This window comes from Naegleria gruberi (assembly GCF_000004985.1).
Source record: "Naegleria gruberi genomic scaffold NAEGRscaffold_2, whole genome shotgun sequence".
Classification (NCBI taxonomy): domain Eukaryota; phylum Heterolobosea; class Eutetramitea; order Acrasida; family Naegleriidae; genus Naegleria; species Naegleria gruberi.
The window spans coordinates 876,955-890,056 of NW_003163325.1; the positions used below are offsets into that span (position 1 = coordinate 876,955).

General features: G+C 32.5%; 9 protein-coding genes across 9 annotated transcripts; 4 read left to right on the forward strand and 5 right to left on the reverse strand.

Moving 5' to 3' along the window:
* Positions 1-23: 23 nt before the first annotated feature.
* NAEGRDRAFT_56668 (uncharacterized protein) lies at positions 24-2,602 on the reverse strand (the record flags this gene model as incomplete). Its single annotated transcript, XM_002682924.1, has 2 exons — positions 24-1,602; positions 1,698-2,602. 2 exons carry the CDS (start codon positions 2,600-2,602, stop codon positions 24-26), a joined length of 2,484 nt encoding a protein of 827 aa, XP_002682970.1.
* Positions 2,603-2,997: 395 nt separating this feature from the next.
* On the forward strand, positions 2,998-3,651 carry NAEGRDRAFT_62072 (uncharacterized protein; the record flags this gene model as incomplete). The annotated part of the gene is made up of 1 exon (XM_002682696.1): positions 2,998-3,651. One exon carries the CDS (start codon positions 2,998-3,000, stop codon positions 3,649-3,651), a length of 654 nt encoding a protein of 217 aa, XP_002682742.1.
* Positions 3,652-3,930: 279 nt separating this feature from the next.
* NAEGRDRAFT_77977 (N-acyl-phosphatidylethanolamine-hydrolyzing phospholipase D-like protein) lies at positions 3,931-5,312 on the reverse strand (the record flags this gene model as incomplete). The annotated part of the gene is made up of 1 exon (XM_002682925.1): positions 3,931-5,312. The coding sequence occupies one exon, from the start codon at positions 5,310-5,312 to the stop codon at positions 3,990-3,992; it is 1,323 nt and encodes a 440-aa protein (XP_002682971.1). The 3' UTR covers positions 3,931-3,989.
* Positions 5,313-5,834: 522 nt separating this feature from the next.
* On the reverse strand, positions 5,835-6,659 carry NAEGRDRAFT_62074 (uncharacterized protein; the record flags this gene model as incomplete). Its single annotated transcript, XM_002682926.1, has 1 exon — positions 5,835-6,659. One exon carries the CDS (start codon positions 6,657-6,659, stop codon positions 5,835-5,837), a length of 825 nt encoding a protein of 274 aa, XP_002682972.1.
* Positions 6,660-6,916: 257 nt separating this feature from the next.
* On the forward strand, positions 6,917-7,267 carry NAEGRDRAFT_62075 (uncharacterized protein; the record flags this gene model as incomplete). Its single annotated transcript, XM_002682697.1, has 1 exon — positions 6,917-7,267. The coding sequence occupies one exon, from the start codon at positions 6,917-6,919 to the stop codon at positions 7,265-7,267; it is 351 nt and encodes a 116-aa protein (XP_002682743.1).
* Positions 7,268-7,556: 289 nt separating this feature from the next.
* Positions 7,557-9,083, forward strand: NAEGRDRAFT_77978 (uncharacterized protein). The gene is made up of 2 exons (XM_002682698.1): positions 7,557-7,694; positions 7,744-9,083. The coding sequence occupies exons 1-2, from the start codon at positions 7,562-7,564 to the stop codon at positions 8,985-8,987; spliced, it is 1,377 nt and encodes a 458-aa protein (XP_002682744.1). The 5' UTR covers positions 7,557-7,561; the 3' UTR covers positions 8,988-9,083.
* A 47-nt stretch (positions 9,084-9,130) lies between these two features.
* Positions 9,131-10,521, reverse strand: NAEGRDRAFT_62077 (uncharacterized protein; the record flags this gene model as incomplete). Its single annotated transcript, XM_002682927.1, has 2 exons — positions 9,131-10,305; positions 10,446-10,521. 2 exons carry the CDS (start codon positions 10,519-10,521, stop codon positions 9,131-9,133), a joined length of 1,251 nt encoding a protein of 416 aa, XP_002682973.1.
* Positions 10,522-10,825: 304 nt separating this feature from the next.
* On the forward strand, positions 10,826-11,810 carry NAEGRDRAFT_29691 (uncharacterized protein; the record flags this gene model as incomplete). The annotated part of the gene is made up of 2 exons (XM_002682699.1): positions 10,826-11,064; positions 11,108-11,810. 2 exons carry the CDS (start codon positions 10,826-10,828, stop codon positions 11,808-11,810), a joined length of 942 nt encoding a protein of 313 aa, XP_002682745.1.
* Positions 11,811-11,908: 98 nt separating this feature from the next.
* NAEGRDRAFT_82427 (uncharacterized protein) lies at positions 11,909-12,877 on the reverse strand. The gene has a single exon (XM_002682928.1). The coding sequence runs from the start codon at positions 12,867-12,869 to the stop codon at positions 11,943-11,945; it is 927 nt and encodes a 308-aa protein (XP_002682974.1). The 5' UTR covers positions 12,870-12,877; the 3' UTR covers positions 11,909-11,942.
* Between the last annotated feature and the right edge of the window lie 225 nt (positions 12,878-13,102).

The window sequence follows — 13,102 nt, forward strand, 5'->3', positions numbered from 1 at the left end:
AATATTCGTAAATTTGAGAGATTTTAATTTTCTTGTACTGACAAATAATATTCAACAATGGTTAATAAATGTTTTGGGGGAATTCTCTCTTCAACAAATGATCTATCAATAAGTAAATTGGTTTTTGAAGCATGAGAATTGTTAGAGCTTGCTATAAAATTGAAACTGACATGTCCTGACTTCTTTTTCATATGTTCCTTGGCTTGTAATTTTTCTTGTTTGTCAATTTCCTCTCTAAAAAAAGACTTGAGAGGATCTGAACTAGGTCTCCTCTTTACAATATGACTGTCTCTTCTTTCAATTCCAACAAGATTATTTGATGCTTTTGCTATTTGTAAATTGGCTACAAGCGAGCCACTTGGGATACTAGAAACATCATCATTACTTAAACTGTGCTTTTTCAAACGTTCTGAAATACTACTACTTGGAGATCCAACAGATGATGAAGGTGTAGTTGGACTCTTACTACTATTATTATTACTTCCCCAGTTGTTACTATTAATCATTAGGAGATTGTTGGTGGTATTGGCTGGTGATGATTGTGAAATGGAATTTCTCAAATGGTGTGAGAGTGAATTCCTTTGTGAATGAGTTACATAGGATGGATTGGAGATGGTCTTTCTAAATGCTTTTTTAATTTCATCACTCAAATGTTTCTTGATGTGGGAATCATTGAATTCTAATGAATTATTTTGAGAGATTAATTCGTGTGAATTTTCATTGAGCCAAGTGTTAAAATCCCACTCTGATAGAAAATTGTCGAGTTCTCTGGTTTTCTGTTCCTCTTGTTGTCTTAGCATTTCTTGTTGGAGAATTAATTGTTGAACGTGTTCTTGTTGTTGTGTGAGTGAATATCCATCCTTCCATGAATATATTGCTTTCTTGTTTCTATTGATAATTAAAACTCCAGGTTGAGTAAATCCAGTATTTAGCTTGTTATCTACATTGAATAATTGTTTCCATTTAGTTTCGAAAAATTCCACTATAAATTTTTCATCAATTTCAATATTATTTACATTGTTAGGTGAGTCGTCATCATTGTCATCATCACTAATAATTAGTGAAATATCATTCAATTCACTACCAATCGTATTTCTATTATGTGTATTGGTGGTACTTGAAAAGGCATCGTGTGAATCCCTCTTGTAATGATCTTTGTAATCTTCATGATTATGTTGTTTCTGTTGCTGGATTTTTGTTCGTTTCTGATTTGAATCCTGTTCATTCTTTTGTTTTCTATTTTTTTTCTTTCTATTGTTCTGAGCTTGTTTCTTATCAATAAATTCAATAATTTCAAATAGATAATCTGTAATTGTACTTCCAGTTTTTGTCATGTATCTATTCTTGTACATATTTTCAACCTTATTGTAAACTATTGAACCTTTCATGACACAATTCATATTATACTTTTCTGCCAGAATCATTCTTTCATCACTCACAATTTCAAATCTCAAATTTAATTGATTTTTTAATTGGATGGCTTGCTCTCTTGTTCCTGAAATGATGGCAGCCATATTTCCTCCAAATTCTTTTGAAATTTTATCCCACAGAATTTTATCTAATTGTTGTAAATAATTTACACATTCTTCACACCATATTCCTCTATATAGTAATGTGATTTTGATTGTATATTTTTATGTATTTATATACAATAAAATTAGGATTTTAAAAAGAATGTACATTAATCACACACATACCTAATGAAAATGAGAATTACAAAATTTGCCTTCCTCTTCTTTTTACTAATAGTACTATTACCATTTGGAGAATCATTTGGTTTGTTATTCTTTGAAAATTTAACCGAATACCTAGAAGAGGATAAAGTTTGAGATGAATTATTATTATTATTGGGAGGAGTTGATGATGATGTTGTGGATGGAGAAAAGAGTTTAAATATTGATCTTCTCTTTTCAGGTGTTGTGTTGGTTGATTTTCTATTGGAATTATTTTGAGAATTATTGAGTGATGATGATAGTGATGGAGGTGGTTGTCCATTTGAGGAGTAAATTTGTCGATGTAAACTTGATGAATTATTGGAAGGAGTATGAACAAATCCATTTGATGAAGTACTCTTTCTCTTTGAATCAAAATCATTCATCGAAAATACACCACCTCCATCACCATTTGTTGTTGATATTACTATATTCGAAGTATTATTATTATTATTATTACTATGATTATATAAATTATTATTTGTGTAATTATTATTGGGAAGAGAGCTAGTCGTACTAGTGGTATTATTAACAAATGATTGATTGGTGGAGGGTGTACCTTTCAACTTGGTACTATTTCTTCTATTGAAAAACCATGATTTCCTCTTTGAATTATCTTCTTGTGATGTTGATGCCAATGATGATGATGGTTGAAGTGGAGGAGATGATGAAGTAGAATCATTTAAAAATTGTTGTTGTTGTTGTTGTTGTTCGAGGAGTGAATTATTATTGCTAGTTGAATTATTGAGTGAGGAGGAATTATTGGTAATTATTGATGAAGAAATTGATAATTCATTATCGGAGGAGGAGGAGCATTGAGGAATTTTAAATAAACTTTTCAATGTAAAATACATTGAACATTTATCTAAAAACAGTGTACGATTGGGCATTGTGGTTGGTCATTCAAATGTTTTTGATTCACAGGTGGTGTTGTTGTTGTTGTTGTGGGATAGACAGCTATTTGACGTTTTTTATTTAAATAACATGTCAACCTTCAACTGAACTTGGGGTAATAAAATGGCGCACAGTGAGGACCTTGTTTGAAAACTAGTTGGATTTAAGGCAAGTAATAATTCAAAGAACTAATTGTCCAGTTTCATTCCAATTCTTATTGTAATATTAAATTAGAATCTCCTTTCATTTCTTGAAATTGTCTTGCCAAATTTGAAAATGTTTTAATATAGTTTTTATCCATAAATGTATATTAACTATTTATCGAAGGTCCATGTAATATTTACAAAAAGATTCATGTTCGAAAGAGGGGAGTTTAATAATTCGAAAAAGAATGCAACCAAAATTCAATTCACACATTACACTTGCAGTTATTTTAGTACTAGTAGTACTACTGTTGACTATTAATCCAACGAGGGCTCATATTTCATGGGGAAAATGTAAAGATACCATCAAGGCCATGGAAAACTTTCAATTGGCTCAATTTACAGGAAATTGGTTAGAAATAGCCAAGTACAGAAATTATTACGAAAGAGGAGTTTGTCAAAAAATAGATTTCACAATTAATCCAAACAATACAACTCAAATTCTTGTCAATGCCTCAGAGTATAGGAAGGGGTCCTCTCGTTCTATGAATGCTACAGCAAGTGCAATTTCTTCCGATACTCCTGCTCAATGGATTCTCTCAGTAAATGTTACTAGAAAGTGTAAGAAGAAACTAATTCATTACACAATTGAAACTCCACTCATGGTATTAGATACAGATTATTCAAATTATGCAATTCTCTACTCTTGTAAGAATACTAAATTTGAACTTTTTCATAAGGAATATTTGTGGATTTTGGGAAGAAGAATTGATAGCATTTCTGAAACAATGATGAATGATTTATTTAACAAACTGAAAGATTTAGAAATTTCTAGAAAGTATATAATGTTTTCAAGACAAAACTATTGTTCAGTAAGAAGAAGAGGAAAGAAAGATGATTAACAAATGCTATATGAAATATAAATTGAGATCAATAAATTTGAATTCAATATTAAATGAAAAGCAAAATTATCCTAATTAATGAATCTGCTTACTGAATCTTTAATTAAATACTCTGCTGTATACTACTGAGAGCATTACTATTCATGAAGTTAAATTTTTGTAATAATTGCAATATTTTTATTAGAAGTGTTTCATCTAACACAGGACCTTTGAAACTAATGCAGGAGTGAGTGTCCCACTTCTCCTCTAGCCATGGAAGGAAATGCTGACTTCTAAATTAGATAATATATTTACAATTTATTTACAATAAATTATGCAACAAGTTGCTCGTTTCAAAATTATTCAGTACTTTCCCAAATATTTGTAGATCCATGATTCATTGTTTCAAAGAAGGATTTATCTAATCCTCTCTTCTCCAAATTGCTTTCCAAATCAATCTTTGGTTGCATTATTGGCTCAGTGGTTAAAATGAAAGTTCCCCAGTGCATACCAATTTGTTTTTTTGATTTGACATCTAGAGCAATCTGTACAGCCTCTTCTGGGTTAATGTGTTGTGGTTTCATCATCCACCTAGGTTCATAAGCTCCAATTGGAATAAATGACATGTCAATTGGGCCATATCTATTACCTATTTCTGTAAAACATTCAGAAGAATAACCGGTATCACCAGCAAACCATAATTTGAACTTTCTAATCTTTTCTTGTTCAATTGTATCAACATTCTGTACTGTTTCAATGTTATCATGATCTTTGATAAATTGGAATTCAACACCCCAAGATCCCCACAATGCCTCATTTTTATCGAAACCTGATCGCAATGACCAATGCTGAGCTGGAAGGAATGTGAAGGTAATATTAGAATCAAATTTCAATTGAGAATCAGTTTTGTGTTTCATAGATGTGTTAAAACTAACAGATTTCCACCAATCCAATTCCACTAGTTTCAAACTGCTCAATTCCTTGTGGTTCTTTTCCTGATAAAATTTTTCCATCCATGAATATTTCATTCTCAATGGAAGTAAAATTATTGGATCATGATGTTGTTGAATCTTAATGAGTGCATTATAATCAAGGTGATCATAGTGATTATGTGAGATAATTATGTAATGAATTGTTGGAAGATTTTCAATATCTATTGGAAGGGGTTTTATGCGTGAAGGACCAAAATATTGTGAAGGACTGCATCTTTCTGAAAATACAGGATCTGTGAGAATATTTACACCTCTGTATTGAATTAAAAATGTAGAATGTCCAATCCAAGTTACTTGTGGAGTAACATTATTGTCACCTTTGACTGATCGAATATCAGGATTGAATAAAAGATCCGTATTTGGTTTGATTTGTGGAAGTTCTGTATCGGAAGGAATTTGTGGTTTGTTCTTTGCCATTTCTCTTTGAAATTTTATAACATCCGTTGTAGAAGCTGATTTAAACCCTTCGTATGGATATTGAAATTCAGTTAATTTACCATCATTTTTTACAATCCAATGAGAAGGTATTGTATTTGAATAGTTATTATCCCTTCTAACTTGTTCTACATAGTGTTTGTATGAATACTTATTTTCCTCCATTTGTTTTTCAATACATGATCCTATAATTTGAGTAGTAGTTTCATCATTTGCTGATAAAGATGGTTGTTGATGGCTTGCTTGTTGTCCCATTTTTTCCGAAGGTTCTGTTTTCCTTCCGTGTAAACATGTTGTAAAATTGCGTCTTGAAACCATTGTCTTATTGTGAGAATAAATATTTGTCAAGCAGTAGTTGTTGAAAATAATATTATTATTATTGAATTTGCACCTTAGCATTTTTTATTTGTAAGGAAATTTAATTTATGAGAAAATCGGTGTGAGCGCACTCTTGCAGTTCTATTGGGATGGACCTTTGATTATGGTTTTGTGCGCACGAAGCTAACAAGGTATTGTTGCTTATCTATTTCATTTGGTATTAAGTGGGTGCATCTTTCTTTGGTTTATTACTTCCTGCCATTAACCATTTCTCAAATAATGATTTAAAATTGGAAATGCTATTAGTGGTTGGATTGAGTTTTCTGTTTAGCTCACCATGTCTAACATCAAACAGTCAATTAATGTTCAAACTCTCTATTCTTTTCTTTTTTATTGGTTTTGTTGTAAATTATCGATGGTTTTGGATTGGTTTGAAATAAATTTTACAAAATAGAATATTTATTTACCAATACAGGAAATACACACTCTAATTAATCCTAATATGATACCACAACAACATGCCAGTACAGGTACAGTTACTCCTACCACTATACCTGCAATGGCACCACCACTCAAAGGTTCACATCCATCTCTATTCAAATCATTGGCTAATTTGAAAAATCTCGCTCTTTCACAACCAACAAATGATGTAAAAGTTCTTCCCACATAACTTTCCATTTGACTTTGAAGACTTTTCCCACCACTAGACCAATAATAACCATTTGTAACACGAATGGCTGGATTGTCACATTGAGATTCATCACAAAAATACTTGATTGTTGGATTGAAAACTGTAGTGTCCAAATCAATACTATTCTTCAAGGGACCATTCACATAAATTTGAGTCAACCTTGGTCCAAAAGATTTGTATTCATCTGAAATCTTTAGTTTAAAAGTGACTCTCTTATCAGAGGACACTACAAGTATTGTTTCCTTGATTGGAAAATTAATTGCAATCTCAATAGGTTCATTATCAAGAGCTTCAGAAACGACAAAATAAAGTACAGCTGGAGCTGCTTGCCAAGGATATAATTTAGATGAAGTTAAATTTGCAGGATTATTCTCTACTACAATTGCATCTCCATCAGCAATTTCACATTGGAGGCAGAAAAAACATGGATTTAATACTCCGTATAAAGCTTTTGTAAGTCTTTGATATCCACTTGCTGCATAAACAGCAGATAGTACCACAAGCAAACCACAAGTGACGACCCATAAAGTTCTTCTTTTTATCATCATGGCTGATGATGAAATATTGTTGGCTGATACATTTAATTGTTTCATTTTTTAATGAAAAGATAAGTTCACAGGTAACGACAAGTATTGTTTAAAAACCGTTTAAAATTGTTCTGACATGTTCAAATGGTCGACCTTTCGCAAATTCTTATTAGAAATGATTAAATAGCTTATTGGAAAGTTTATTAAACTTCAAATTTTATAATTGTATCTACAACTTTATCGAAATCAATACAATGTATGTGAATTTTGTTGAAACGGAGAGAGATTCTCCTACCAAACTCCTTTCAAATAACAACAAAAAAATGAGCCAACAACAAGAATCGGCACCTCTCAACGCTTCCTACTATTCTAAAAATCAAGACAATGTTCCGTTTGTGATTAATAGTGATGAAGGAGGATATGAAGTAAATCCACAAATAACAATAGTTGATGCAGAGAGTGATAAAAAGGCCTTTTGGTTATTTGTGCTCGGATTTCCAATCTTTTTCTTACCGCTGTGGATTGTTTGCTGTATTCTCTATGCCCGATCGAAGAGTGAAAAGGCAAAGAAATATGGAGTGATGAGTGGATATTTTGTAATTTTTAACTTTGCATTTTGGGTACTGGTGATCCAATTTGTTATCGTTCCTCTGGCCATGATGTACTCAAAGTAAATAATTAATAGATATGAAAACCAGTTGAAAAAAAACATTTGAAAAATAATTTAATTGTGTGCATAGTAAAATAGTAACTTATTTCGAGAACACTTCAATAAATCATTTTAAACTATTTTAATAAATAAATTATCTTTTTATTAAATTAATTGTTAATGTAAATGGAAAACTATTTTTTGGCGGCAATTAATTTTTCACCCTTGCGCCCTGCCACAATTTTTTTGAGGTGGTAAAAAATTGTTTCCCGCCATCGACAATGTAAAGAGGAAAATACTTTAAAAAAAATACACAACAATGGAATTGAAGTCTTTGCCAGTCACCTTGCTTTCTGGTTTCTGTGATACCTCCAAATATGCATTGATTAAAAAAGTTGCTGAAAATACCGACAATTTGAAAGTACTCATCTTTGCTTGTCATTTGGAAAAGTGTAAGTTTTGAAAAGCTTGTGGAGAAATTTACCTAGTTGTTGAAAATAGTACATTTGGATGAATCTAAGGTTGAAAAGAAGACTGATGAACAAATCACTTTGAAAAACAAGTGTTTAATTGTCAAATTGACTGATCTTTTCTTTGAACAACTCAGTGATCATGTATTGTCTAAGGAATTTGATTATTGTCTTTTGGAAACTAATACATATGACGATCTTGAAGGAATGAAGGAAATGTTTTTAACTGATTTGGATGCTCATGACGAAGAACACGAACACACTGATGAGTGTGAACACTCCGAAACAACCATGAATCAGTTGGCTCCAATTTCTAATATTGCCACTGTTGTTGATGCTGCTACTATTGTAAATGATATTAGAACTGAAGAAACTCTTGTTGATAGATTTGGTGAAAAGGTACCAGGTGCTGAAAACAGACATATCCCATTCTTGATTGTTTCTCAAATTGAAGATGCTAAAATCATTGTTATTAACAATGCTGAAAAGGCCGAAAACATTGAAGAAGTTCAAGCTTTAATTAAAAAGATTAATGGAAAGGCCAAGGTCTTTACTGCCAAGAATTGTGATATCAGTCCTAAGGAACTTTTCGGAACTGAACTCTTCTCATTGACTGATTCAAAGAGTCAAGTTCCATCTTGGTTGAGCGAAATTAAGGGTGAAATTAAGTCTGAAACAATTTCTGGCATTTCAAGTTTTGTTTATAGAAGAAGAAAGCCATTCCATACTGAAAAGATTTACAAATTCATCTATGGTAGCGACTACTTGAATAAGGAATCAGGAGTCATTAGAAGTAGAGGTTTAATTTGGTTATGTACTAGAAATGATGACTGTTGTGATTGGAATCATGTTGCTCAAATTGCTGAAATTACCAACGCTGGTAAATTCTTTTCCTCATTAGATGAAGAAATTATTGCTGATTTGGAACCAGAAATGGTTGAAGAATTAAAGGCCAATTGTGAAGGACCACACGGAGATAGAAGATGTGACCTTCTCTTTATTGGTAAGAATATGAACCAAAAGGAAATTGAACAAAAGTTGGATGAATGCTTAATTTCTGATGAAGATTTGGCTAAGGGCCCAACTCACTATGAAACTATGTGCGAAGATGAATTCCCTGAATTTGAAGAGTTAGATCATTTACTTGAAGATGTTTCTGATGATGAAGAAGATGAAGAAGAAGATAAGGATGCTGATATTGACATTACTTCGACTCCAAAGAGAAAGAGAAACGATGACTCCTCAAAAGGTGCCAAAAAGACTAAGAAGGATTAAAACTCGACTACGAACTAGGATAGTAAATTGTGTGTAACAAATTACTAAATCATAATTTCATTTTTACATTGTTAAAATCTCTTATCCTGATATTGTAACAAAATACACGTTTGTAAAAAATTACTTTTTATCTTAGCTTTTCATTAGTTCAAAAGTGTGGCTGATTGACCATTTCTATTCATCTTCTTTTCAACACCATAAATGACTCTATCCAATAAGGCACTGACTGTGAAAACACCACCAATAATTGCACACAAACTTGTTAAGAATTGTACAAATGACTTCTTATTCTCTGTGATGTGAACCATAATTGGAGAAAGGTCATAGATAAAGAATACACCTGGAACTACATTTGGATGTAATCTATTCTTTGGTCTAGAGTGTTGAGTTACAGAATATTGATTGGTAATGATAGAATTGGATGAACCATATTTTTCATAAATGGTTGGAACAACCTTGACAAAATATTGGAAGAGAGCTGATTCTCCTTCGACACGTTGTCCAGTTTCAGCATTATATCCAATAATCTTACTTGTACCATCCAAAGGATTAATGAGTCCAGGAATCTTTTCACCAAATCCAAGATAATTGATAATGTGACTAGTATTAAAGTGATCAACCTCATAGTTTGTATAATCATGCATGTGTTGTTGAGCACGAACAAATGATTTGCCTGGAGCAAAATGGAAATTACCAGCAACCTTATTAACCAAAAAGTAACCATGCAAGTTGCATCCTTCTTGCTTGGAGTATTTCATCTTTCTTTCCAAAATTTCCTCATAACATTGTTCAATATCTTCGTTTGGAGAGAATGCCCATCCAACACGACGATAAGATTCACGAACATCATCACAAGTGTTACAACATTGATTAGCATCTCTATTAGATCCGTAGCAACTTCCACAATACTTTGGATCTTTGACTTTCTTTGCTCTCTCAGCACGTATTTTATCCAATTCAGCATTATTAACTAAATCATGTTTAACAGCACCTGGTGGTGGCTTTAAAATGTCCAAAGTTGGTTTGTCATCAGATACTTGTTCAGCTTGTTGTTCAATAATTGGTTTTCCATCCAAAGTTAATCTCATCTTGTAAACAGTGTGGTAGTCGAGATGAACGTGATGTTCTCCACTGACATCCATAACATCCAAATTTAAAGCATCACAAGAAACAGCAGGGAAGGTAATATTAATATAAATTGGAATTTTACGTTCTTGTTGAGTATCAACATATAATTGATCAAATCTTTCCACTTGTAAATACAAATAAAACTCTCCTAATACAAGGATCAAGATGACTAAGAGTGAAATGATAGAGACTGTCCGAATGTAATTATCAAGTAATTTAATTATCACCATCATCAAATATTGAATATGATAATGAATTAATAATATCAACAATATTAATAAAAATTGAAATTCAGGTAAGAGATCATATATATTTCCTCCCAAAACTTACTCAGACCACCTCCCAAAGTCTTGACCCGAAAATCATCCTGTGTTTTTGGATAAAAATCAAAACTTTTTAAACCCATTTTTTTCAAGCCTTTGCCGTTTTATTCGCCAATACGTGTTCGTTCTCTCTAAATTTCATGCAAGAATAGTGTTAATTATTGTTTCATTATCCATCATCTTGTTATAAACTGATTAGAAAACCCTTTTGCAATTATTGAAAAGAATCCCTTCCTATCAATTTGCATGATCATTAAAAAAAAATAATCATCATTTGGAAAGAGTTTTAATCTCTCAAAGATTTTGAATGATTCGGAAATGGAACAACAAAAACAACAAGAAAAAACATTCTCTCCTCTCACACAGAAATATCAACATGTAAATACAATGATTTCTGGTGTCTTTTCAGGTGCAATTGCAAATTTTGCACTTCATCCACTTGATTGTATAAAAATTAGAATGCAAGCCAATGAGAGAGGAGTTAAAAGGTCAACCTTTGTTGGATTGAAGGAATCTGCTAAGGTAACAAAGGCTATTTATTTAGAGGAAGGATGGAGAGGATTTTATAGAGGTCTTAGTACAGCCATGGTTGGCTCTGGAACTGCTTGGGGACTTTATTTTACAATGTATGTGTGTTATTACATTTTCATAATATTTAAATGAAAATAGTTATAATATGCAAAAGCATAATTATGAAAAAGATTTTGGAGTTAATCAAGTACCTGCTTTGCAGTTGACTTGGTGTGGAGTACAAGCTGGAGTTATAACTAATCTCATTACACATCCAGTTTGGTTGATAAAGACCAGATTACAATTACAAAATAATAATACAACAATACCAATATCAGAAGCATCTCATCATTTAGAACAAATCAGATATAATGGACCAATTGATTGTGTTCGTAAAATAATCAAACATGAAGGAATCAAATCTCTCTATATTGGACTGACTCCAAGCATGTTACTTGTTTCACATGGTGTAATACATTTTGTTTGTTATGATAGAATGAAATCTCTATATTTGAATTATAAGAATGAAAATTCAAATTCCACTCAATACTATCTCAATGGATGGGAATCATTTACACTTGGATTTTTAGGAAAAGGTGTTGCTGGATTGGTAACTTATCCACTCCAGGTTATTAAAACAAGGCTTCAAGACAAGAGTAACTACTATCACCAAGAACGATATACTGGATTTTTAGATGCTACAAGAAAAATTTATAGAAATGAGGGATATAAGGCTTTCTTTAGAGGAATTGTTCCTCATGTTTTAAAGGTCTCACCTAATGGAGCAATTGTGTTTATGCTAAATGAGCAAATTTTGAAATTATTATTCACAACAGCGGAGAGAAAATTCAAGAATGAATAAATACATATCATACTTTGGTAGTCTTAATTGACCAGAATTATTTTAGAGAATGACACAAGTAGCTCTAAAAATCTTAATGACTTTAACAATCAAAAATTATAGTTTTAAAATAAATTTATTTGATTAGCAAATTTACTTCTTAACACTAGAAATTTCAGTACCACCCTTAGCACCAAGCAAGTACTTAATACGAACATAGATAGCGAATTGACCAGCAGTCAAAGCACCAACCATGATAATTCTAGGACCGAGACCCAAGAAGAGACCACGTGGACCCAATTCCTTAGCCAAACCAGCCAAACGAGAGGTGATAGAACCTTCAGCACCCTTTTGCTTGTTGATCTTTGACAACAAGGTATCAGCAGGTTGAGAAATGATGGCAGCACAAGCACCAGCAATCAAACCAGAGCTCAAGTCAACAGCAGTTTGTCCACCAGTTGACATTTCACTCTTTGGCTTTCCGACCATATTAACAATTTGTTCAACAGCCAATTCGTAAACAACGAACTTAGCCATAGTGTATGGAATTTGCTTCAACAAGATTGGGAAGAAACCAGAGTAGAAACCACGGAGGACACCTTCTTCCTTCAACAATCTCATGAAACCACCTAACAAACCATTAGCAAAGTCTGGTTGAGAGACCAAACGAATACGAGTAGCTTCCAATGGACACAAAGCAATATCAGCAAAGAATTCAGCCAAAGCAGATGAAGTCAAATAGATAGCAGTACGATTTTCAGAAGCCTTTTCCATACCCAAAGAGTTGACGAATTGCTTCTTGAAGAATTCGTAACCACCAAACTTGAAGGCACCTTGTAAGAAATAACCAGCGAAAGTTGGACCAACACCAGTCAACAAAGCAGCTGGACCTTGTTCAGAAGCAACTTGACGGAAAGTAGCAGCCATACCTCTGTTGTATTTAACTGGATCCAATTGCTTGAGGGTCTTGACAACGTCTACAGGTGTGAGGGCACCGTGAGTGAGTGAGCAACACAAAGCTCCAGACAAAGCGAAACGGGCGTACAAGTCAACACCGGTTGGGGTCTTATCAGCGCTCATTATGATGTTTAAATATTTTTTTTAAAACAAAAATATTTAATTATTTTAAAAAATGATTGTTATCCGATATTTCCCTCTCGGATATTTTGAAATAATCGAATTAGCTTGCACATGTGGTGACTCTAGGTATGGAAACTGGAAAACATCAAAAGATTAATTCTTAAATGTAGTAGAGAATCATGATCTTCTGAATTACAATTGCAAAGAAGTGGAGAGTAAAATAATAGGATTTT

What these genes read in the sequence shown, in the direction of transcription:
- NAEGRDRAFT_77978 (XM_002682698.1), top strand. Translation starts at nt 7,562, where the DNA reads ATGGAATTGAAGTCTTTGCCAGTCACCTTGCTTTCTGGTTTCTGTGAT. An exon ending in TGCTTGTCATTTGGAAAAGT is followed by an intron (nt 7,695 to 7,743) that starts GTAAGTTTTGAA and finishes TGTTGAAAATAG; the next exon opens with TACATTTGGATGAATCTAAG.
- NAEGRDRAFT_82427 (XM_002682928.1), bottom strand. Translation starts at nt 12,869, where the DNA reads ATGAGCGCTGATAAGACCCCAACCGGTGTTGACTTGTACGCCCGTTTC.